We start from the raw sequence: 27131 nt of genomic DNA on the forward strand, positions 1-27131 counted from the left end.
CTGTGTATCTATTCCAGACAAAGGTAAAGTATTTAATAGAAAGCTCTTATTGTGTGTGTGTGTTTGTTTGTTTATTTGTTTTAATGTATATAGCTGCTTAATTATTTCAGGTTGTTAAACGAAACACAAACCCTCTTTATACGCAATCGTCAACTGCAGAATGTTTGGAATGGGGTCACAATTCACTTAATCACTTAAACAGAGTCCTCTTCAAAATAAGCCTTTGTTAAAATTAATTAAAGGAATAATTTTCATTCCTAAGTAATTTCTGCTATTAATATATACTTTGCAATTTCACACTTTTTCTGTAAAAGAAATAATCCGTAAAATGCAAGTACACCAAAAAATGTACTTTCTCCTACTGCTTTATAAGAATAACTGAAACACACTAACAACACATATAATAAATTCATTCCAAACCACCTCCTGACACATTCCACACTCAAAGAAGACAACCCTGACAACCTGTATTATAGCCATAGTAATGTCACAATTAGCAACAGAAGAGAAAATGTCACGTGTCTAAAATTTTAATGACACTTTACAATGTTGAATAATGATACATTTCAACATCTGCTGATCAACTGAAAATTGATTCATCTAAGACAACTGACATTTGTGAGAGAAGCACTTGCAACTCTGACTTTTGGATGTTACATGAAAAATACGTCACTGGGTTATAATTCTAAACCTCGGGGCATTTTTTACTGACACAGGCTCACATAGAATAGAATCATAGAATCATAGAATATCCTGAGTTGGAAGGGACCCTTAAGGATCATCAAGTCCAACTCTTGACACTGCACAGGTCTACCCAAAAGTTCAGACCATGAATAGATTTCCTTTAGGCAATATTTTCTCCATTTAAAGCAATACAACTGGAAAAAAAAAAATCAATACATTTTGGTACCAATTTAAATTATTTTAGTACGTTTAGCATACAAAAGTCATATAAAAGACAAAAATATGGGACAGTTCCTACACAGTTCAAGACCCAGAATTCCTTCAAAGAAGAAAACTATAAATTAGGGACCATGAATTTGTTTGTGGCACACAAAAGTATTGGAAAAAAAGTTTGACAAAAAGAATCCCCTGATACTTGCACTGGATTTAACTTTTCCAACATTAAACTATGCCCTTTGCTGCCACCGCGTGGGTCTTTTCGGGATACACTCAGAAACTGAAAATGCAGTTTTACAGAACACTAGCAATATTCTTTTTTTCCTTCCCTCCACTAACAAGTCGTCCTTCCCATTTGATTAAAAAAAAAAATAGTTTCAGATACAGAGCTAAATAAATAATCTGTCTTTCATCTGTTAGATGTTTTGCTGCTTAAAATCACTGCAGAAGACTACAAGTCTGGTTAACAGATAAATAAATGCACAAGACCCTCATGTTTCAAAAAAGCATTCAATGGTACTTTGATAAAAGAGATACCACACCTTCCCACCTGCACGTCAAACAGATTAACCCTACCTGTTCAGACACTACTAAATTAATCATCATTCCATGAGCTCACTGCACAGGGTTAGGGCCTAGATGGGACTTCAAGCAGTGGCCAAAGTTACTTGGTAACTGTTATAACAGAACTAATTAGAATACCTACAGCCTGAAACACATGTAAATGGCTAATTCTTATGATTAAAATAGATAGGGCTCTGATATAAGATGTCTTCAGTTTGCTGTGCAGATTACATGGGCATTGAAAATTAAATACAAGATGTTGAACTGAAAAGTGTTGAGAAGAGCCACAACTCCAGGCCCTGGATTTAGAGGTCTGCCACCCAATATAGGCACTTGTGACAACTTGAATCCACACCTGACACACCACACAGTACATTTATACCAAGCACATTTATATTAACCTTCACTCTACAGATAAAAGCCTCCCTTCCTGTGAAACCAAGCTGGAAGTGCATAACAGCATGCCTTGTAGCACACCATATGCCTCTGGTACTGGGGACTTACGGTACTGAAACATGGAACAGACCACAGTGATGGGATCAGTCCTCTTGCAGTGGCTGTGGGCAAGAAGAGGATTCTGTAAACATCTAAAGGGTTGGCCACTGTACAACACAAGGGATAATAAAAGGTCAAGGAGAGAGCTACCGCCTTTCGACTGCTTTTAGCTTTTTGACTGAGTCCAAAGTCAAGGTGCAGAAATCAGATCTCTGGCAAAGTAGCACAGTCTCCCGTTAACAGGCAACTGGGGGAGGACACCCTGGAGCTTGCCAGCTGACTGGATCTGCATGCTGTGAGCTGGGAATCACTGGGAAAGCATTAAGAAATCCATAGCCCAACACAGCTCCAGTTTCCCCATGTAACAGGCAGAGCTGGACTCTGATCAGTTGGTGGGGTTTTGTGTGCATTTTTTTTTTCTTTTTTTTTTCTCCTTTTTTTAAAGTATGTGATACAGTAAAACATTTTTTAAAGTACTTGTTATTCTCACATTGTCTTTGTTACCATTTATTATGTGAACGTATGTACTTAAAAAGTTTTTAAAAAGTCTTCAAGCTAGGTCATGCCGACCTGAACTTTCTGGAATGTCACTCTGTGAAATGTTTTTATTGTTTAATCCTCTAAGGGTCTTACTTTAGCACAATGGGCTCTTTGCTTTTACACATAATAGTTTTGGTTTTGCTGCAAATGTTCAGCAGCATTCCTGCTTTTCCAGTTTTACTATTTAACAGAAACGTTGGCTGGGTGTTATTAATAACATCAGCGCAAGATATTATAAGCATTTTAAGGACCTAAATCACCTCCCAGAAGGTCATGAAGGTACTTAGGAGATCAATCTCCTGCTGAGGGCTGTATGGACAGGGTCACCCTGTTCAGGGCTGGGTGGGGGGACTCCAGATGTGCCTGCTGGCACACCATGTTCCCAGAGGGACTGTGCAGTGACCACTCCTGACAGACAGACATCCAGCTTCCATGCAACTGCAAGTTCAGTGCCCCGCAGAGCCTCCACCTTGGGTGCATTCATTGCCCCAGGTGAGTGGCTGGGTGCCGAGGCCTGCTGAAGGTCGGATAAACTCTGTCACAACGACTCACCCTGTCACAACAAAGTGACACTAAACTATCCCTGGCGGGCCAGGAGGCACTGGTTATATAGAGCAAATGCCCAGTTCCTGCCCTACATGGGGACTGGGGACAGAAGGGCCGGGTGGGACCCCAAGGGGCTGATTGTTAGCAATGGCTCCTCCACTGCCGCTTCCTCACAGCATGGCCACTCCTACTCACATGGCAACAGTCTACGAGCTCTGTGCCAGGCACCTGATGGGCCTTAATAAATCATTAGGACAATTCTAAGAAATCGAGCATGGATGGTGCTCACACAACAGCCACCTCCACAACAGAGGAGGTCTCCCCATGGCAGACCGAGGTGTTCAGCCAGCAGCCCATACAGATCAGGTGCTGTGACTGCCCTCTTCATAATGGGTATTGGATCCTAAGAATTTTTTTTTTCCTCTGATGCTGCAGCCATGGTGATGCCACATTAAAGTTGTATAGCCACTCCTCATTGGCACTTCACCTGGTCATGGTGTGCTACCACCACATCATACTCTTCAGCCTTGCCCAGCAGCATTGGCAGTGCTCCAGTTCAGCTTCCAAGCAAACTGGAACTCGCCCCTGCCCCCCATTTTCAGAGTAGTGTGTAAAGAAAACATTATGGTTAAGTGACAGGAGCTGCTAGGTACTTTTTGGGATGGAAGAACTGCAAAGCAGATGCTGGGTTCCATAAGAGAGCAGTCCCTATCTCCTTATTTTCTGTAACTAAGGGAAAAAGAAAAAAGAAAAAAAAAAAGAAAAAAGAAAAAAGAAAAAGAAAAAAAAAAAAAAGGAAAAAGAAAAAAAAAAGAAGAAAAAAGAAAAAAGAAAACAACAACAACAACTTCTGTTCAGTATATGCAGGCCTGTGTCAATGGAAATAACATTCAGAGTATGAACTGAGGTTTCAAAGCAGGCTCCCACAGATGTTGTAAGATGGATAAAGTATGGAGTAAGTAAGGAGGGATTTTTTTCAGCCATGTGAGGGCAAAAACAAGTGCTGAGCAAACAAATTGACATCAACTTTAGACATCCGATAGCCTGCTTGCTATGCCTTCTGGACATGTTGTGCAGAGGACTGTTGTGCAGATGAACCACAGCATTCCGACCTTGCACTTCTGTTCATCTGCACAAAACCTTTGCAAGACTTACAATGTGAAGAGCAGATCCTCAGGCCAACATGCGTCACGTCATGGCATACCAGCATCCCTCTCTCAGTGCACTATATCGCTGGGTAATGTAGACATACACCCATTGAGAAGATGTAATCGGTAATGCCCTTCTCACTACTTCAAAGCCTTAAAATCCCAATTTACAGAGGAAATGAAATGGCCTCATTCCCACTGCACAGTGCAGCCTCTGGCATCATGTAAGATAATATTTCTTCTGATCCTCTGCAATTGGTTTTACTGTGCCTCTAGTATTAAAAGTATTCCAGAATAAATCTTTTCTCCTTATCTGAGTATAAAGCACTCCTTAAGGTTACTTTGGTTTACACAGAACAACTTTTTCTGCCTTAGTCTCATAGCAGCTTTGACAAGGCCTGCTACTCTATTCTGTGGGAATTGTGTTGGTATGTTCCCCAGATCTCTAAATCATTTGAATAATGGCTGAACCTTCCTACCTCCAGATTGTTTTCATATTTAGCCTCTCTCTTCCATATCTTTCTTGCTCAGAAGGACCAGTTAGACCAAATACCAAACACCTTGTTCCTGTGCCTCAACCCTGCTGTGCCTCAACCCCTTCAAGATGGTTACACAAACTTGCCAGTAATTTTGTCTTGCTGTTGGCATTTCATGCCTCTTGACTATTTAGGAATGGTTTGGTAAGTAATTAAAAACACACTTAACGAAAAAATCCCTTAACTACAATTACCTATCCTGAAATAGCACCTAAGAGACACAGACCTTGTAAAATGAGGCCTGACTGCAAATCCTTTTATCTTAACCCTTCCTTCAGCCCTGGGTTAAATTATCGTGCATAAAGCAGGCATCCTTTCCTCCTTTCTGTCTCCACAGTCTGGTCTTCCAAAGCATCACAGTAGGCTTAACACAATCCTGACAGAGAAATTCTCTGTTAAAGACCTTGTTTTTCTTGGGTTCTGTGCCTGTCTAGGCTTCTGCTTACTATTTTCAGGGATGAGAAGGAATAAGAAATAATAGCTGCAGATCATTGTCGGACAGCTTTTCAAATATGTTTCCTCAACCAGATGTCGAGCTCTGACTAAAAGAGCAGTAACAAAGTACAGTGGGTCAATGCAATAAATGGTGAAAAAGAAATGTTGCTGAAAAAAAGAAGAGGCTTAAATTAAAAATGATGCATTATAATCCCTCACAAAAATTTCAGTTCAAATAGTTACACTTTCACCTAGAAAACAGCTGTATAATGTATATTCAAATACCAGCAACTCGTTCTGTTTTTACTTTTTCCCAGCAACTTACAGTCTGTGCCATTATCCTTTAAGGGATACATTCAGACCTCAACTTTGCCAAATTGAGACACATGTGAAGTGTCTTCAAAAATACTCATAAAAAAAAAGATAAAAATCTTGGCAATGGCAAAATGTACCTTCTTAGAGATAGAAACATGATAGGACTTTAAAGCACTCCTGGCATCAGTTTATCAGCCTCTCAACAGGATATTGCTTCTGCTGCAGTCACCCAGGCTGGCATGCACATGCAAGACATATGATTCTCCTATTGGTGAGCCACAGAGGAATTTTCATTGATGACATCAAATATGTGACATACGGGAACTTTTCAGAATCACTCTTGGCAGCACACAGGGCAAGGTGAACCAAAGACAGAACAAGGAGCAAACATATGTAAAAATAACTAACTTTTTTCTGCTCAGTCTTAGTAGACAGTATCTGTAAGTCTTCCACAAGCTTTGTATTGGAAAGGTATGTATTCTGAGTGCCTGTGTTTCATAAGATCCCATAGGAATGAGGTCTACTTATCTCTACAAAGACTGTAACTATCATACAGGTGGACTCTGACCTTTCTCCTGGAAGCCAGTTCTTCTGATGCCAGTCATTTCAGTAAGGTTCTGTAGCAAAATACGTGTACAGAGGTGTTGTTTTGTACACAAGTACAAAACATGAAACAAATGGCTTTCACAAAGATTATATTTACTCAGGAGAAAGTAATCTACTCCTTAAAACATTGTATTAAGACAATGTGAAGTAGTTGGCTTTAATGATGTTTGCCTATTGTTGTAGAAATCCTCTTTTTGTAAGTATTACACATTGTTCTATCTTGGCTTTGAAATGGCTGATCCAATAGCTCTGTTTGTTAGGTTGATGTTTTAGGTTGTGCAGTTTGAAACTGACACTTTTTATTCATTATCTGCTTGCTGCCTTTTTGCTGCAATGCACACAAAAACAGCCTTACCAAGCCTCCACACACTTCAGAAAGTCAGGGTGATTCCTGGAGCACGCCATGATCAGTTTCCCAAAATGATGGTAACAAACCTAGGGCTAGCATCAGTTCCAGGCACGGAGGGACCTGACTAGTAAGTGAGAGGATAGGTTGACTAACACCAGCTATTTTAGAAATATGCTGTGCCTATCTATTTCCATGAACGTGGACACTGATTGCCACGCAATCTCCTCAGTGCTGCTAATGGAAGTGTGTAACAGATAGGGGCAACAGGAATGTTGACAAGGACAAATGAACTCTGGTTGCCAGTCATGAGCCAGCTTTCAAAGCAGTTAATGTTTGCCTAATAGCCAGTTATAGCTTCTGAAGCTTTAGAAATACCAAATATAAATCTTAACATAATACCAATAAATCATATGACTATGTAAATAGGGAAGCCAGAAAGCTGTAATGCTCCCACGCTCCCTACTGCAGGGAGGATTATTCTGCCTATTATTAGGCACCTATTCATATTTACCACATCATTACCATGATCATTTCCCGGTCATTTCTTCTAAAATATTGGGTGATTCTGCTGTTTTACCCACCTTGCCTGAATCAATTTAGTCTTCATGACATATGATTAGCTCAGCTGCTCTGCACTTGGTTTCATTCAGTGACACTCAATCTATTCTCTACTCAGGGTTTGGTTTATGTCACATTGTTAAGATGACTTTATACGCTGCGTATTTTTGTTGACAGCCAAAGATTTGTAACATGCCACGCCAAGGTCCATTTAATAACACTTCATCAGGTTCTGTTGATATGCCTTTGATATTTTGCTAAAAACAAGTCGTTCTATTATTTGATATGGTTATTCAACTGAAATATACATCGAGTTTCTTATTTCTTGCTAAAAACTCTTCAGATGCTACCTTGCTTTTCATTAAAAAAAAAAAAAATCAACTGTATTTTTTGTCCAATGATCTCATTTTGCCTGTATTAGATGAGTAATAATGTAGGTTTTCTCACAAAAATCAGCATCTGAAAATGGTTTTGTGCACAATAAGAGAAAGCAAGTTTTCTTAAACCATAAATTTCAGATTAAAAGTTCAGTTTAAAATAAGTCCAGACATAATAAGAAGATAGCTGTTCATCCCTCAACCAACAGTAACTTCACCCTGTTGGAGCATTTCATGGGAAGAAAACTAAATAAATACACATTTTTAAGAATCTTTTTAACAAACTGGATCAGCAAGTATTATTTTGCATAACCAAAATAGCACTGTACTGCACATGTAATGTTTGTGTTTTGAGTGTCTGATTCCTCAGGTGTGGATGTTTCAATTTCTTTTAGCTTTACCTCTGAATTTCCTTAGTATGGACAATAGTAATGTTTATACTTTTAAACTACTCAGTCTTCACTTCAAATCAGATTTGCTGAGCTGTAACTTCAAATCAAAAGAATTTGATATAATGTTTGTTAGTACCCTGAAGTAATAGTTGCTATCATTGGGCTAGGATCCCTCTTTTTGTAGCCAAGAGGATTAAAGTTTCAGTTCATTAACCAACTGAATTATTATTCTACCTAAATTCAGAACACAGAAATAATAAAAAAGATGGTGAATACTACTATATTTACATTTTGGTAATCTCTTGATCATTCTAAAGTAGCATAATATGACAAGTTTCCAATGGAATATATCCTAGAGCAAAAAAAGAGAGAATAAAACTCTGCAACCTACCTCATATTCCCTTCCATAATGAGGAATAGGTTATAAATGTGAGAAAAAATGAAGAGGAAGAGGATAGTACTGAAGAACATTGTCATCCAAGACCCGTGGTCCTCTCGAAACATCTTCAGACGAAGCAACTGACCTGTCGTATGAATATTACAAGAAACCATATTTTAGTCAGTCAGTAAGCATATATATTTACATGATAACAAAAACAAAATAAAGTCCTAAACTGTATGTCTTGGTACATCCAATTATTTCACTTTGTGTGGGGAGGACAGATGTGGTATCAAGCAACCAAACCAGTCTTTTGCAGTTCAGCATGGACAGAGATTGTCCGTACAAAATTACAAGGTTGCTTCCCACAAACTGGTGACAAACTGATTGAGGTTCTGATTCTGCAATCAAAATCATTAAACTGATCCTCTGAAGGAGTTCACGTCAGGTCCTGTGGTACGTGTGCAAAATGTGGCTGTGGTTTCACATACACTACATGTAATTCTGCACGTTGATCAAGCAGCCTTTATTGTTTCCCTGCTCCAGCTATTAACGTCTGTACCCACTGTGCTCTAATGCTGGCACAGCAAGCTGAGCAGCTATGCACAAGTGAACAAGAGTGGTGAACTAACCCATCTAGAAAAAGAATAATTACAATTTTTCCTCCTATTTATTAGGTCCACCAACCTGCTGACTTTGAGACTCAGTGAACAGTAGTGCTGAACATCTGTGTAGAATTGGGAGGGAGTGATGGACCTGAAGGACGGGGAGGGAATAAGCCACCCCATTTTCTAGAAACTGCTACATCCAAAAATTCTAAACCAAATACCACAGCAGGGAAAATCTCACAGAATAAGACCTGGAGGCAAGAGCCACATTTAGTGGCATTTGCAGTGTTCAGAGAAACAAGTGTATAAATTCAGAAGTACCTCAGGCTGTACAAATCCATTATTTGCTGCCAGACTCTTGAGCAGTAAAAACAGTCATTAGCTCTTTATGGTTGCCTGTCTCTTTCCACTGACTATAGACAGAGTCAGATCAACTATCATATGAGGTGATAGAGATCTCCTCTTATGTGCTGGTCTACATTGTGAAAAACATGAACATAGAACAGAAGTGGAGGATTCAGGACATTTGAGCTAATGAGAAAAAGAGATGTGCTTCTCTGAGCAGGTGACTGCAGGACCAAAGATGATTCTTGCTTAAGCCCAAAGTACACGTGAATAGATGGTTAGTAAGTATGTAAATAATCACCCTTCCTCACAACAAAACTGAGATAATACTGTGCAATCTCATTGCTCCCTGCTTTTCTGAGGTTATAAAGCTGCCATGTGTTCTTATCTGCCACCCATTTAATGGCAGCATCTGAAACCCTGAAAAAGTCTGAGCTTCTTGAAGTACATCAGGGGGCATAGACGCCAGTTCTACTGAAGTGTTCAGCTGGGGTCACCTCCCAAGTGATATACACCAGGCAAATGCCATCAGATTTAGAGTCAGATTTGAATTCTACCAGAGACATCTTGTTATGTTACATACAAATCATTTACCCTCTGCACTCAGGTCCTTGATCCACAAAATGGAAGATAATAATATTCTTTTTTTATGGTGTTGACTTTTGCTACATTATACCACAAGTCCCCAAAATGATTAAGTCCATAAGTGGTAACATAAATAAATAAATAAACAGCTAAACCACCAAGCAAACAAAAAAGTGTTGCAAATCAGAATAGAGCTTATAGCTATACTTACGATGTAATTATTATTCATTTCCTAGCCAGAAATGTTCACCAAATGTTGTCACTGCATCACAGAGAATTAAATGTTCCCTAGAGTATCTGAGCTGATTGTTTCTTATGGTAATGTTTCATCGTTTCACAAATGCAATGTTGCACATTTGTCAGAACAAGACTGTTTTTCTTGTCCTACCACAGAAGTCGTAATGCAGTACAACACTCTCCTCAGTCTTTGTAGTTTACACTTGGCTTTAATGGCTCCTACTGAGCAAGGGCTATGTATTTTCAGTAATTAATGACCTAAACAGAAGTCAGGGAGTAGTGGTGGAAAGGTCTAGAACAATTTTTTCAGTGCTTGACTCCCAGCAAGATCAACACCTAACATCCTAGCAGGGATTTCAAAACGGCTTTGTACCAACAGATATTATTTAACACGTTTAGCAGCAATATAGTTGCTATTGTTTTTACTGATAAGGCAATATAAGAAAGGCCAATCAACTACCAAGCAGTTTTTTTAAACTAAAATTTACCAAGTGCTCAGTTATAATGCCTCACTTCAATACTGCAAAATAAGACCCTACAGTCCTCATTTTTCCACCGCTCACACACAGAGAAAAATCTCAGTTCCTTATGCACATTTTTTTTGTATCCTATTTCTGCCTGGCAGAGAAGAACCTGGGAGTGATGGTTGATAGTCGGCTGAATATGAGCCAGCAGTGTGCTCAGGTGGCCAAGAAGGCCAACAGCATCCTGGCTTGCATAAGAAGCAGTGTGGCCAGCAGGGCTAGGGAAGTGATTGTCCCCCTGTACTCGGCTCTGGTGAGGCCGCACCTCGAGTACTGTGTTCAGTTTTGGGCCCCTCGCTACAAGAAGGACATGGAGGTGCTCGAGTGAGTCCAGAGAAGGGCGACCAAGCTGGTGAGGGGCCTGGAGAACAAGTCTTATGAGGAGCGGCTGAGGGAGCTGGGCTTGTTCAGCCTGGAGAAAAGGAGGCTCTCTCTACAGGTACCTTAAAGGAGGCTGTAGCGTGGTGGGGGTTGGCCTGTTCTCCCATGTGCCCGGTGACAGGACAAGGGGGAATGGGCTAAAGTTGCGCCAGGGGAGTTTTAGGTTGGATGTTAGGAAGAACTTCTTTACCAAAAGGGTTGTTAGACATTGGAACAGGCTGCCCAGGGAAGTGGTGGAGTCACCATCCCTGGAGGTCTTTAAAAGACATTTAGATGTAGAGCTTAGGGATATGGTTTAGTGGAGGACTTGTTAGTGTTAGGTCAGAGGTTGGACTCGATGATCTAGAGGTCTCTTTCAACCTAGAAATTCTGTGATCTATTTGCAATTACACACTGAATATGAAATCTAAAGGAAAAAAGAGAGAATGCAACATCAGTTTACTCATAACAGCATTTAAGAGAAGCTGAGAAAGATTACAGACCATTACAATTCAATTCCAATGTTAAAAATGTTACTGACTCATACATCATCTTTCTCTTCATCAGCTTAAAAAAGCCTTTCTTCTGTGAAATATTTGAAGTAAAAGCATGTCCCCTGACATATGTTATGTGCTTCCCTGACTTCATTAAGACAGCAAAGTCGAAGCCTGTCTAGAATCTGGTACTGTTTTAAATAGTTAGATGTAGGTGCTTTAATCATGTGATGTGATATACCTCTCTCTTCATTCTGCAGAGAATGCATTTTTCAAAGCATACTAGTATGTCTTGTCACTTGGAAAAAAAGCTCTGCTTACTCGCATCGCAGGTAATAGGAGAAACTTTTGTCACGTTTTCTTCAGGAACGTATTTTGCCTAGGCTAGTTTTCCTTTTCTATCTTGTGCTCTTACTTTTTTTCTCTCTGTCCTTTACTGTCCTAAATACATCAGTTTCTCACCTCTTTGTCCTGTCACCCATTAGCCTTTTCACCTGTCCAAACAATTTCATTTTACACAGTTTCCAGATCTTTACATCTGATCTTACTGCTCCTTTCCTCTTCTAAACCTCTCTCAGTCTCATCCATCCCTTTCCTAAAATAAAATAAAGGTATCTAACCAAGCTCTGCAGCAGGCAAGAGCAGCACAGGTGCACTGCCCGGTTCAGAAGGGCAGCAGTTCTGGTAGTGAAGGAGGGGCAAAAAAAGGAAGGTGCAAATACACACATATGTGACCCAGGCCCCTCCACTCTTCTCTGTCATGTTAGCAACAATGAAAGTCCCAAACCAAGCCAGACTGGATTTGCAGTAAGTCCCTTTCCCTGAAAAGCAAGTGGAGGCTGCTATGGTAATAGCAATTTGTCTTGACTGATTGAGAGGAGGGGCATAATGATGAAATGATCTCTCTCTTACAGTTTGACACTTGCTCCATGAAGAGCTGCCATTGCATATGGAATACTACTGAAACCTTGGATTAAAAACAGCACTTGCAAAACAGAGTGGTGATTTTAGAAGATCCTGATTAATGGAGAGAAACACCAGAGCCTGGAATCTAGACTTCTGTAAAAGAGATAATTACAGCAGTCCTAAAACAGGTAAGAGAAAGATTTATTACATATTCATCCCACTTGTATTCTCTACAGAAATATATATTTATTTATTTTACTTAGCTACTGCACACTGATTAGTATGTACACGCATAAATTTCATATTATTTAAAGTATCTTTTCATAAATATTGCCTCTGATAGGAAAATTCTTAAACATTATCTAACACTCTACTGTAGTTAATGTTTGCCATATGGGATTTCATTAACCCCCAAGTAAGTACATGAACATCATTTTTAATGAAAGAAATAGTAGCTTAATCGCAATACAGATTGAGTCATTAGGAAGAAAGGAATTGGCTATCAGTACAATGTACTGATCCCACTGCATACAAATACAGCTCTGTATTACTTATTGTCCCCAGTGTATTCTTTTTATGTAATGAGCTAAAAGGGTACACTTTGAGAAATACATAACAGAAGTAGATTGATATGTGAATAGGCAGAAGTGTGGAAAACCTACACAGGGTAACCATATAAAATTCTTAGAATAATCCAAACAAAACAGCTGCTGTAAAATAAGGACATTTACTGTAAAGACTAGCAAGCAAAAAGGAGCAAGGGACAAAGAGAAAGTGGATAAGGAACGAAATTACATAAAATAAGCTGTTAATTCAGCTTAATCTTTACATCAGGACAAATTAATCTCTCATTACGACCTTGTTACAAATGTAAAAAAAAAATAAAAATAAACAGACATGATGTGGAAGAATGGTTCCTAGGATATACTTATTCATATCGAAGTAAATACTTTAAAAATAAACAAACTCATTAAACATAATGGAACTTTGGAAGTACAAGTTAAACGCCATATAAATGATTAATAGTGGTAAACTGTGAGCTGCAATTAGCTGTATACATAGATCAGATTCTCTTCAGTGATACAGTGCTTCTTAGCTCCAAAAGGAGTTTCATCAAAATGTTATTTTTTAATCAAACATGTTCATCTATCTACTTCAAGACTTTGGAGGCCGTATCACAGGTACAAGGAGAACAGAGGGAAGTAGAGACTTCATGATTTAGGACACGGCAACAAACCAGGAAGGAAATCAGCTCATCAGTCACGGACAGCATAGTGAGCCACAGTAAGTCAACTTATATTCAGATCAGGTCTTACATCTTCTATAATCAAAAGCATTAAGAAATATGACTTCTTCTAGAAAGAGAAACTCTCTGGACTTTCTGTTACAGCTTGCAGATGCTGCTAGGGGAAAATGACAGAGGAGCTTGTAGATAGTTATTGTTAGAGAGTCACAGATCTAAGACATATCACTTTCAGGTCCAGGAAATGAGATAACCCTATAGACAGATAGAAAAACTGAGTCTATAGGTCACTGTTCTAAAATTAAAACTTTTCTAGCAACCTTATATCCATAGCCCATAAGACAGTTGGATTCATTACATTGCTTCTTACAGGAGCGACATACAATTCCTACCCATGACTTTAGTACACTTCCTTGTCTTAATTATGGGTGCTGGAGCTCACAAACTTCAACTCTTTCTTGGGCATATGACTAATATTTTAATATCGAGCCCTTCATCAAATCAAAGATACTCCTTTAATTTTGGATGACCCATCATGCAATTGATCTTTCTGCCCATTTAGTGTTCCTGGCTATCTCCACCAACAGCTGAAACGGTTTAGCTGGAAACTTAACCACAAAAATGTGCATTTTTAGCTTTGAAAGCCCAATCCTACTTTCATAAAAGTCTGATAAAAAAAAAAAAAAAGTCACTGCTGAAATCATTACAGTACATATGCTCATCTACTGGACATCAGTGTAGCTCCAGTATTCTCAGGACATGGCAGGGTATGCTGATTATGTCTACTCAGGTGCACTGAAACTGGGTCTTGATTGTAGAGAAGCCTTCAAATTCTGATGGACAACCACTAGTTCTTGTCCTGTTCTTCTCCTGCTATTTATGTTGCCTCAGAAAAAGGTTTGATTTCTTTCTGAACCTCTTTGATTGTATCCAACCTGTTTGATAGGTTGTAAGGCATTCACACCAATTGCAATGCATGGTGTTCAAAAATCCAGTATCGGTTATGGCTTCTCAGCTCTGCTATAATACAATGAATAAGTAAGAGACAGTGAGAACCTTTTAGAAAATCCAAATATAAACCCCAAGATTCATTGGATTCACGGAAAACGCCTACAGAGCTTCACAGGAAATCCAAAGAATATGGGAAACCAACATAGGCAAATGCAAACATTTTCTAATGTGACTCTGAGCTCCAAATGCATCTTACCAAGCTGTGCAGTTCCAGCACCTCCAGATACATAACTAACTCCATATAACCCATCCCAGAGTGAAGTCTAGTAAACTGAAGGTAACAAAGGGGACAGGGGATTTATTAGTTCCAGTCTGTAACTGCCTTAGAGCAGTCACAGGGCTACACATCCAGGCTTCATCCAGACTACTTAGAGCAAAGTGGAGCAGGTGGCAGAACTGGCTGCCTCCTTCCATTCAGACCTACCTACAGTCCTTGTCCAGGAACCTGATGGGATCAGGAATCCCTGGCATTACAACTGCCTCATGCAGCTATGTCCTTGTTGTTTGTAGCCAGTTCAGAGCTTATTTATACTGACAACACAAATGGAATGGACTGTTACTGCCTTCACTCATAGCTATCCAAAAGGAAGGCGCGGAGAGATGGGAAACACAATGTAATTCAAAGCACACATGGTGTCTAGCCAGGATGATTTTAGGAAAAAACAATTTCCCTATACATATTAAAATTCCTTTTAACGGAACACATTGTAAAGCAAATGTTACCTAACTATATTGTACCTATTACGGTGACTATATTTTAAACAATTTACAAAGTCATCTCATAAATTTTAGTTGAAGAAAAAAATGTATACAAAGTTTGATATTCACAAACACTGTGGAAAATCATGTAGGGAAACAGTCCAGGCATCTCAGATTAAAGTACAGTGTTTCAATAATTAACAAAATACATTTAGAGAGCAAACATTTCCCACCTGTAAAATACACTGGGAGGTGAACATATGGCTTTCTATCTTTCTGCAAAGTCATTTGACTGCTTTCATTGCTGAGCTTCTAGAGAAATCACTTTTCATCTTCACTTTATTCAGTACAGTGTGAACTAACTTTTTGTAAGTTCATTGGGTAAATGTGCAAAGCTCAATAATGCAATCTCTATTTAGCAGGTCATCACTGCAGCTCTTGTTATATTCTGACCTATGCCTGTGAACACACCTGTGGAAGTCATTTTGTGTTAAGGAATACCTGTCTTCCTATCAAACGTTGTTGTGGATTCTGAGCTGTAAATGACTGTTTTATGACTGTCAAACAAGCTCCAGCTTGGGCAAACCTTACAGATTAACATCTCTTTCATTGTTTGGAGCGAGGTTCTTGGCACATTTTTGTTTAAAATCTGTTGGTCTCTTTTTCCCCTTCAGGCACACTCTATGGAAAGACGATGAACAGCACATGCATTTTCATTTGCAACACCAATTCTAAGCTGGAGTGGTACTGTTATTTGCTGATTCTGGTTTGCTTTTTCATTCTGTTGGTGGGATTTCTAGGCAACATACTTGCCCTGCGACATTATGTGTGCTGCAGGAAGACGTGGACTACTAACAGCATATTTCTGTTTAATTTGGCACTGTGTGACTTCACTTGGATTCTCATGGCACCTTTTTCAGTATACTATAGTCTCCAGAGGCCAGATGACTATTCCAGTCAAACGTTTTATCACATCATAAGACTATTTTTTAGTATTAATATCTATGGAAGTGTCTGCTTCCTGACATTCATCAGTTTTGACAGATACGTAGGTGCTGTCCATCCTATCAGTTCATTAACGTGGTGGGACAAAGGAAAGGCCACGTCTTGTACTATTGCTGTATGGATCTTCATAGTCACTGCATCGGTGCCAGAGATCTTTTACACAATTGAAATGGGAAGACATGACATCCCAAGTAACGAGGATGGCACTGGAGGACCTTTACAATTTGCCATGCCATTTGTACTCTCCAAGATTGTCTTGAGATTCCTAATTCCAGTCACAGTCATCTTTACATGCTATATGTTGACTCTCAAAGCATTGCTACAACTCAGTAAACGCCAGCAGAGAAGGAACAGAATCATTAGGCCTTTTTTATTGATTTCAGCTGCTATGATTTTATTTGCTGTTTGTTTCACACCTTATCATGTCATGATGATGGTGACACTAATTTACAAAATAACTTGTCAAGCACCCTGTGGAAGCACAAATATGTTGTTTGCTGTTTATCAGATCACAGAGATCATCTGCAGCATCAGTAGCTGCCTCGACCCAATCATTTTTACATTAGCAAATAAGACATTCTATCAAAGAATGAAAGATATAAACTGTCATCCCAAACGCCAGTGCTGCTGTTGTCTGACACAAAAGGTAAGGGACATCGTTCTGTCCCCAAGAACGGTGACTTAAATGTCAATCTACAAAGACACGCATCTCTTCCTACCCATTTGGCTTTGTACCATTAGAACAGTTTAAAATTTCATCTCCTGTATAGCACAGCGATCTCCTGAGTAAGCAAGAATAGACAGCAATGCAGGGTAAAACCTGACATGCAAATCAACTAGAAAAGAAACATTAGCAACTCCTGGCTTTCCAGAACTGGCATTTTAAATATCATTGTCATAAATACACCTTAATTTATTGTGACATAGCACTTCTTCCCTGTACATACATGTGATATGGAATGAACAATGAATAAAAGCTCTAAGTAGCTACCTTAGTTCTTGGCCAGAAAAATGTCAAGCACATTGTGTTGGGGAATTTTCTTATAGCTTCTATTAATTATTTTTTCATATGTTCAGAAGTGCTGTTGTGGTTGGACTGTGCAATTAATAAGAATCATGATGCTAACAGCTGAACTTCTTGAGCATTTGTAGAGAGGCTTTCTGTAAGTATCTAATTTTAATTCTATAAGTCCTTATAGAGTAGAGTGCACTAGAGTTCCTCTGGCACTGCCAGTGGAACCTCATTAACCTGGATAAATTCAGCAGATTTCCAAAAACAAACAAACAAAATGATAAGGTAACATCCCTAAGGATAGTCAGAGCCATAGTGAGTCTGACCTGAAGCAAAGAAACACCAGGTTGTTTGGCAGGAAACTCTGAACTCATCACAGGGAGAAGCATGCCAAGGAGAAGTTCTGAAATACAAAGGGGGCTGAGCTGCAAGAAGAATAAGAGACACTGCCCTCTTATAGAGAGTGCTTTTTGTCTTGTTCATTTAGGCTCTTAGCATCAGTTTCAGGGCAGCCTAAGGTAATCAGTCTAGAGCAGACTTTTTTTTATAGCCATTGAAGAACATCCATCTGTCTTCAGCAGTCATTAAATATGTGCTCTCCCAACATACATGGGCAAAGTCATGCTTCGTATTCAACCACCTGCTTTCTTGCCAAGAAATACCTTAATTATAAAAGCCTATATATTACTAAGCTCATTAACTATATTTTCAGAAATTAATGACACAGTACTTTTTAATATACTTTTTCCAGTATACTATTTTTTTTATTCCCCGAGTTTTAATAAGATTTTGTTCTCACATTGCTATGTAAAAATAATTCTACTCTCCATAGGCATTAAATCTCACTTGTTGAATGTTTCGATTGTGTTGAGTATATATTCATGTATACATGTATATGTATATAAAATACTTAGAACATTGTTTTTTTCTAATTTTTTTCAACTGTGATTGAAATATCTGTGATATCAGGTCCTGATAATCTGAAACACTTCAGATAGGTTTGGATGTATATAAATGAGGATCTCATAGCAAAATTGCCTGTCTATATTCTGTTCAGTGAAGTTACACTCTCACCTCATTGTAAATTCTGCTTTTATTCATTTGATGTTTTCTTAATCCTTAGTTTTCTCATATTTTAGAGGAAGAATACTTTGTTTTATGCATGAGTTGTCTTTTGTAAACATGGCAGGGTTATTAGCAGTGCACTAACTTCCTTAAGAGAGTTTGTTAAGCTCTGAATGGGCACACATCGGCAGTTATCTGCTCTAGTGTATGCTCACATCGCAAATTGATACAGAAACAATGTCACTGTCATTTAGTGGCAGCGGTGCTCTCAGCATGAGAAGGGATAGGACAGGAGAGATAAGTGTGAAGCTCTGCAATAAATGAGTTTATTGCTCCCACTGGATTGCACCACCAAGTTTGTAAACAGTGAGCTATTTCCAAAACCAAACACTTGCTATTTTTATCTTCTAAGCTATCTTTAAAGCTACAGATACACTGTCTCTTTCTCACTTCAGTATCGCTTTTCATCAAGTTAATTTGCCTGTAAAATTCAATGTGAAATCAAAATATGTTTTTCTGCACACAAAGTCAAACATAAAAGCTTAATGCAGTTCTCATTGCTTACTATGTAGATGGTAATGTTACTATTACATTATTAAGCTCCTACCATTAGAAAGGTCTTCTGTTGTTAAAGAAATAAGCATTCAACTCAGAAGAAATTGTGAAAAACGTGATCAAAGTAATTTCTTGATTTTGGAAATATAGATATAGATATATATTTCCTCTTAGAATTGCAGCCTTTATAACACCTTTGATTGCAACCTGTGGTCACAAGTCCCCAAAGTTGGCAAGAATAAAATCAAAAATTTCAATCAAAGACTGGATTGAAAACCTGCAGCAAGCTCAACAATAGAAAAGCATCACAGATGACCCTTCCACAACTCACATGCAATGCCTTTTGCAAGCAGCATTAACATGGTTCACTCAGATTCTCAAGCAAAGTCATGTTTTTCACTGCCTGCATTTCAGTGTGTAAAAATGAAAAACTTGTTTTAGGAAATGCTTTAAAGTCTATGTGACAGTCTGACTCAAAATGTTTTCTGTGAGATAAGGAGAAATTTCATTCTGGTCAGGTAATCAGAACATAAGATACATTTAACTGAAGGAGAATGACCTTTATAGTCTCTGTGTGACAGAACTATGCAGAATACAGATAAAAAGATGCAAAAGGAGGCAAAATGAGCTGCTTTCTGCTGTCTGTCAGCATCACCCTACCAAAGAGCTGCATGGTCCAGGGCACACGTGATGGAGCGATGCCAGAAATGGCCATCATGGTCCTGGGGGAATATTAAGGAGCGCTGTAAGTGCTGTGCCCAATGACCAGTAAAGGACAGGGGAAGCAAAGAGGCAGGGAGCTCTTTTTCCACGCAAGAATCCTGATCTCAGCCAACTCAAAATATAAAAATTGCCATGAAATAGCATCTATCAAGATGATACAGATTTCTGCTGCGTATCTTTTGATCCTCCCTGACTTCCAAGGATTTCAGCAAGAGATACAGGCAGCATGGATGGTAGCCCTGCTCTATATGCTTCGCTGGGTAAAAGCAGTAGAAAACTGGAGACTCCTCTTGTTTACTGTATAAGGCAGGTGGCCCAGGTCCTCAGCCCACAGTTCTGGGTTCATCTGCAGAACAAGGGACACACTGTTTGGATACTGAAATGCTTTGAAAAAACACTTTCTGCTTTTCTCCTTTTTGTATTCCACAGACAGAAGATTATGGGATAAATTGTATTAAAAAAATAAATCCTCCTCTCCATGTCTGTTTCTGTAGCTGGATGGAATGGCCCACAAACCTATAAAAGCTCACCAGTTTTCTATCAAGAAAGCCATCAATAACAAGGTGCTCACAGACACAAGAGAATGTGGGGAAGGAAAAGCAAACAAACCACCGAAAAGATTATTCCCAGACAACCCCAAATAATGAAGAACAGGAGAAGAAAAAAATGAAGACATCCAAATAAATAAATAAATAAATAAATAAATAAATAAATAAATAAATAAGCTATCTGTGTCACAGTGCCTCTGTTGCCTGTTCTCCCATCTCAAGCATCTTCTACAACATGCCTTGTACTGGGTTGAGTCTGTAGGCACAATCTAGTATTTAAAGATCATCTTTAGGACACAAAATCCTTACAAAAAAATCATTCACTCTTTTCCCTCTGCTGTTCAGATAGCAGTTCCTTATGATAATTAGCTGTGAATACTCCCTGGTAGCTGACAAGGCTTCTAGACATTGTTTGCCTGCTCATAAGAGATACTATAATCAATTAAACACACTTTTAAAAAGTGTTTTTGTTCAACCAGGCTGAACTAATGTTAATGTTCTCCTGACTGAAATCAAAGGTTTTCTACAAAGTAAGAATTAAAAGGCACAAAGCATCTGTTCATATTTACTCGGTCTTATTTTTGTTTGGAAATAAAAGCTCCTAAAATGTTTTATTATAATATTCTGCAGATAGTTTGACATACACATATAAAATCAAATAAGATTATTCCATTTTCTTACAATAAGTGAACAATAAACTGCCAAAGTCAACATCTTCTATGATGACAAATATGTTGCAGTACTGGTTCCTCACAGACCACTGTTTGGATTAAATCTGATTCCATGGTATCTAATTAAATGCCCAGCTGTTCTAATGAGTTTGAACACACCAGTTAACGTGGTAATAATTTATTAGCCTACAAAACTGACTGCCAGGTATGGGTAGCTTTCACGTACCACTTCTAGATTCTGAGATACTACAGTGAGGGACAACTTTATAAGGTACTAGATGAATACAAAATGGCCCACGGCCCAAAAGGTTTGAGTACTTATGTATGTGATCAACTGAGGTCAGAGAAACAATTTCCTTATATATTACTGTAAAACTCACCATTGTTTTGCAAGCAAACAATGTCAAAACAGAGAGCTCTAAGCTGAAGATGTAAATAGACCTACAGATGTCCCAAAGGCGCTTTAAGGTAAGCCATCTTTATGCATTCACCATACTGCACTTGCCCATTCGATACTTGCATCTCACACACAAACCACCTGAAATTTTCACATATTAAGATACAAGCTTTCCTTTTTAAAATAACAGTGTTAAAATGCTCCTAAGCTTTTGGGTTTCACTTCAGGATACATAAACCAACGTACTCTGATACCAAAGTTTTTCTTTTCCACGCCTCAGAAGCATTGCACTTGGAAAAGGGCCATGACAAACACTACAACAAGGCCGATAACATACTTCACCTTTGTTCACTGCTTTCACACATGGAAGTCAATGTTCTTTAGACAAAAGAAAAAAAATATCACCACACCGATTCTACTGCTGAAGAAACCAAGGCAGAGGCAGGTAGTGCAACCAAGTCCATCCAACCACCTCAGAGGGAAATGGGGTGGTTCCACTGTCCTAGGAAAATGTCCCAGTCTCCCAAGTCTCCCAATGCTGTCCACAAACCACACACTGGGCTCGTGCTTCCCCCCCACCTGTGGCTGGGCCTGTGCCCCGCACCTCTGCATGAGTCACGCCACCTCCTCCACAGCCACCCCTACACCTGACACAGGCAGTCAAAGCCCAGCTGTGAGTGCATGTGCCAACAGCCTGCAGAGAATTACTGCTCGGATATGCTCTCTCCCTTCTTTTTCACATGGTTCAGTGTGGACGGGGCTTTCTCCAGCTGAGGAAGGTGAGCCTTAGTCAGGGAGGACTGCAGTTCTCAGCTTTCACACTCTAAAGTAAAAGCAGCCTGATGCCACAAAACATACACAGTCAAGGTCTCAGCTACTGACCTGGCCAGCAGAGCGATGCCTTCACACAGCACTTCACACAGCCAAGACATCACCGTCAGGTTTCTGGCGGAGCCTGTCTTAAATTTTGGTGGTCACAGGGACCTGGTGTGAACTAGAAACTGCAGGTGAAGCAAATGCTGGTAAAATGCATTTTCAGGAGGTGTCGCCTAGATGAGCAGACGGTGAGGTGGACTGATAACTGGCTGGATGGCAGGGCTCAGAGGTCTGTGCTCAGTGGTACAGTCTGTTTGGAGGCCTGTACCTAGCGGTGTCCTGCAGGGCTCTGTACTGGGTCCAGTGTTGTTCAACTTATTCATCACAACCTGGATGATGAAACAGAACACGTCGTCAGCAAGTTTGCTGATGACACAAAGCTGGGAGGGGTGGCTGATACCCAAGAGGGCTGTGCTGCCACTCAGAGGGACCTCCGCAGGCTGGAGGGTTGGGCCGAGAGGAACCTCATCAAGTTCAATTTGGTAAGTGCAGGGTCCTGTACCTAGGGAGGAATAACCCCAAGCACCAGTACAGGCTGGGGGCTGACCTGCTGGACAGCAGCTCTGCATAGGGACCTGGGAGTCCTGGTAGACAGCAGGCTGACCATGAGCCAGCAGTGTGCCCTTGTGGCCAAGAAGGCCAACAGTACCCTGGACTGCATTCAGAGGAATGTTGCCAGCAGGTCAAGGGAGGTGATCCTCCCCCTCTGCTCAGCCCTGGTGAGGCCACACCTGGAGCATTGTGTCCAGTTCTGGGCTCCCCAGTACAAGAGGGACATGGGGCTACTGGACCGAGTCCAGAGGAGGGCTACAAAGATGATGAGAGGACTGGAGCACCTGTCATACGAGGACAGGCTGAGAGAACTGGGCCTGCTTAGCCTGAAAAAGAGAAAAACTGTGGGGAGACCTCATCAATGTGTGTAAATATCTGAGGGGAGGGTGTCAAGAGGACAGAGCCAGTCTCTTTTCAGTTGTGCCCAGCGACAGGACAAGAGGCAACAGGCACAAACTGAAGCCCAGGAAGTTCCATCTGAATATGGGGGGACACTTCTGTACTGTGAGGGTGACAGAGCACTGGAACAGGTTGCCCAGAGAGGTTGTGGAGTCTCCTCCTCTGGAGATATCCCACCTGGATGCCATCCCATGGGATGCCATCCCATACCATATCTCCTCCTCTGGAGATATCCCACCTGGATGCCATCCCATGGGATGCCATCCCATGCCATATCTCCTTCTCTGGAAATATCCCACCTGGATGCCATCCTGCGCAATGTGCTCTGGGTGATCCTGCTTGGCAGGGGGGTTGGACTAGATGAGTGTGCAGGCAGGCTTAATTCTGCATTTTTCTGCATCTGTCAATTTCCATTACACAGATTTTAAATGTAATTTTAATTAGAGACTTAACTCTTCCTGTCATCATTACATCAGCCTTAAACAATTGTGCTGATACAGTTAAAAGAAAAACTAAAAAAATAGATATTGATTTCCTATCATGTTTTAGAACAATTTTCAGTAGGAGAGCAGCTGAAAATCCTGCCATGGCAAAACAAAATGCTAACATGTTTATTTGTGAGGTGTAGATTTTTTAACTTTACTTGACTGTATCCCAAGTTATAAAATGATCATGAAAAAAAATCTCTATTTAGATGTCCTAAATACTGCATATTTGTAATGCATAACAAAAAGTTGGTTAGAGGGTATATAAGGATGAATTATGTTATTACACTCCTTATTCTTTTTTTTAGCATTTTTAAGCAGCTGCTTTTTTAACTTTAAATTACATAAAAGTAATTCCATGATCTTCCTCCTTTTTCTCATTATAGAGTTCCAATACATTTCATCACCTTTTTGTAGTACCTACTAGAAACTACAGTTCTCTTCTCTGAATTTACTGGAACTCAAATTTCACTATAAGTAATAGAAGCATTACAGTATTTATATCCCATATAATGCTGATGCTGAACTCTGAAGGGCAGGACTGTAATCTCTGTTTCTCAATACCACTTTAGTGACAGTCTGCAATGACTTGTCAAAATAAATAGTTCATTTTTTAAAAAACTGTTTGTTCTTTTCTCCTGACACTGCACTGAAAGTGATTCACAAGCTTATTTTTAACAAAAACAACAAAAAATAGATTTGCTTACAACCTATCTACCATGCAGTCCTTTCAAAAAGAAACATTTGTAAAGCATTTTAGTCAGAAAACAAAGCAGATTTTGTCCTTGCCCATCAAGGAGCAGCCATAGGTTTACAAAGAGTCATTGTGGTAAATTGTCCAAATTGCAGTATTGTGTCAAAGCAAATTACAAACCTGACTGTGCTGTTACATGCAATTTAATATGTTTATATGTAAATAGCTTAATATGTTTACATAATAGTAAGTATGCACAATAAATATTTAGCCTGATTTGAATAAGGAACATCCCTTTCTTTCAAACACACCAAGTTGAGGTTGACAGAAGGCAACCACCACACAACTAACTCTGAACTGAAACTGAAGAGAGGTTTGACAATGAGCTTTGCCACTAGTTTTCTACAGGACTAAGGCAAGCCATGCTGTCTCTGGGACTCACTGGCAGGAATGTAAGGTCCAGAATGAACATGCATGCTGAGCTGTCAAGGACTGGCAGAGATCAAGAGAGAAAAAAGATTTACATTTTCTTGAGTCAAAAAGTTCAGTCAGACACAGGAGATGGCACATGTTCTAATAAAAAGAAATTGTGTCTTGAAGGTTGAGAAACAATGCTCATTTTAATTAAAAAGAAAACAACAACAACAAGAAAAGAAGCTAGACTCTCTCCTGGCCAACAACAAGGAGAGAACAAAGTACATTATTTTTTGGCCAGACCCCCACAGCAGACTCATGAAAGATGAGCTCCCTGCTCAAAGTTCTTTCTCTCTGAGGCATAAAGTACGCAGAAGAAAAAAAAAAGAAACCGTGATCAGAGACAGCTTTCTGATATAATCTCTATATGTTCAGATTAAGCATGTGTTTTGCTTTGTTTCTCGTCTTCAATAAATATTTGCAATTATGCTGTCTGTTTTGGACACTGGGAATAAATCTCACAGTTCACAAGCAGGCACCCCAGAGGTTACACAGTGTGTTTGCATTTCAGATGCACAAGGCAAGCAGAGAATTGATGTTGTAGGACTGAGAGGTTGTATATTCCAGTGACAATCAAGAAGGCTGTCTAGCTTACTATGAAAGACTGAGGAATTCACTTAGATTTGAGCATTTTCAGATTCAGAGAAAACTATTATTTCATAAGCTATATATTTCTCAACTAGCATCTGCATACGTGTCCAGAGAGACACATCTGAACACCAAAAGGGACTTCGCCAGTTAGTCAAGTCCTAGCTCAATATTAGTGTGTGCTGCAAGCACAAAACCAGTGAATTGGGTATGTTTTCACTGGTTAAAGCATTTGTAAGACCTATTTCAACTGTGGGATGAAGTTTCCAGATATTGATTTATTTATTTTTTTCAGAAAAACGTCAAGTTCTCTACTTTAATAAAACAGGATTATGTTTGGAGAAGTAAAAAGAGGAACTGTAATTATACCTTCTTTTAACTACCTGCAAATTGGACTTCCTGTTTTTGACAAAGCAATCCAATAAATATCAGAGACTAAGTGCTCCATGCAGATAGCTTCCATTAATGCACCTAAAAAAACTTCTGCAATTACATCACTGTAAGCATTGCTCATTAATTCCAGTTTGCCGATCTAGATATAGCACGTCATTTGTGTGTATTATGTGGGAACACTCTGTGATACTGTCCAAAAAGGAATATTAACAGCATAGAAACGGAAAGAGTAGAAATCTGCAATATCAGCGAAACCACCAGATACATTTCAACTAGCAGCATCTTTGGAAAAATTGAATTTTAAATAATTTGATACTATGTTATTTGCAAAACTAAGCAACCATGGCAAATAGTGTATTGACAAATTTATTGAGTAAACATATCTTTCCTGGAAATAAATTGAATGGAGAAACTGTTACCAATCAGTGAAATTCTGAACAAAATAACAACTTTGTAGCAAATTTCATCTGGAGCTCAATCAGAGCTAATGAACCCAAATTTTCATTACCAAAAGAAAGCTAAAGAGTGGGTAGGTTCCACAGCAGAGCACATGGAAATACAATTTTATGGCATGCGCATAGAAAGCTGGTACGCCAGCAGTTTGGGCCAGAGAGGAGTGGTTATTGAAAAATGTGATGTTTTTTTCCAAATATATGCTTTCCCTATTCAGGTTTGTTTTAAAATAGATTTCCAATTTAATCGTTAATATATTATACAGAAACACTCATTATTCTTCTACCATATTTAAGTTTCCTAATTTCAAGAAACTGTTTACCTGACTGTCATATTCACCCAATACCACTAGAAGGTGCTCCTCTGTTGAAAGATAATTACTTCTGTCTGAATCGCTTCTCACAGCCAATTTTCCTCTGATAGCTGCGGTTCTGGCCAGGTGTTTACACAGGCTGTAATTGCAACAACCGCCCCTGTTCTGCAACAGCAGGACCTCGTGTGTCATAGCCATTAACGCAGCATGGGAACAGCAGATATGCTGTCGCCCATTTGCTTCCCCCTTGAGTATCCCGGCTGAGCAGGACTCCAGGGAGTTTTGCTGGAAGGTGAGGTGGGGAAATTGTGGTGTATCTGGCACCTCGCGAAGAGCCGCAGTTTCTCTGAGGTTAGGAAAAACTCATTCCTGGAGTACCTTAGAACAGAACGCATTCGTTCCTGGAGAGATACGTGGCTGAAGGCAAGAGGGTCCAACATTTTAAAAGAGGGCAACCATACAAACAGAAGCATATAATCTGCACCACTTCCACATCAACAGCTTCAAGACACCATACTGTACCTGGAAATAAGTCATGTTTCATAGGCAGCACTCTGTGAGCCTCAGCTGAGTTAAGATTAAGTTTGCTAGGGATCTGATAACCAGAAAGGCATTCTGACTACCCCAAGTGCATACAGACTGTCTCTGCAAGCTCCTCACAAATACAATAAAGAACTGAAATAATTGCCGTTCTTCTAATAAAAAGCTTCAGCCTTCATTCTATTTGAAGAGTTAAATTTTCTGTTATGTGCTGTTGGGTAAGACTTTGTTGAGAA

The 27131-nt window shown here is 39.5% G+C and overlaps 2 protein-coding genes across 11 annotated transcripts in view; one reads left to right on the forward strand and one right to left on the reverse strand.

The window, feature by feature from the left end:
* TMEM117 (transmembrane protein 117) overlaps positions 1 to 27131 on the reverse strand; it is a 217003-nt gene that overhangs the window by 173073 nt on the left and 16799 nt on the right. For all 8 annotated transcript variants that reach the window (XR_014688795.1, XR_014688796.1, XM_084507022.1 and 5 more), the window contains one exon: positions 8153 to 8285. Coding sequence is in view for 6 of the 8 variants with exons in the window: in XM_084507022.1 (XP_084363148.1) it covers positions 8153 to 8285 (133 nt within the window). In the remaining 2 variants the exon portion in view is untranslated. The remainder of the gene's footprint in view (positions 1 to 8152; positions 8286 to 27131) is intronic.
* LOC311430448 (P2Y purinoceptor 1-like) lies at positions 11990 to 16842 on the forward strand (the record flags this gene model as incomplete). 3 transcript variants are annotated; one of them, XM_084507026.1, is made up of 3 exons in its annotated part: positions 11990 to 12100; positions 12208 to 12387; positions 15827 to 16842. In XM_084507026.1, exons 2-3 carry the CDS (start codon positions 12318 to 12320, stop codon positions 16840 to 16842), a joined length of 1086 nt encoding a protein of 361 aa, XP_084363152.1. In that variant the 5' UTR covers positions 11990 to 12100; positions 12208 to 12317. The 3 variants fall into 3 exon arrangements, with proteins under 3 accessions (XP_084363152.1, XP_084363153.1, XP_084363154.1); XM_084507027.1 differs by having other exon boundaries at positions 12092 to 12387; XM_084507028.1 differs by lacking the exons at positions 11990 to 12100; positions 12208 to 12387 and adding an exon at positions 13404 to 13483.

This window comes from Aythya ferina (genome assembly GCF_964211825.1).
Source record: "Aythya ferina genome assembly, chromosome: 1".
NCBI classification, from domain to species: Eukaryota; Metazoa; Chordata; class Aves; order Anseriformes; family Anatidae; genus Aythya; species Aythya ferina.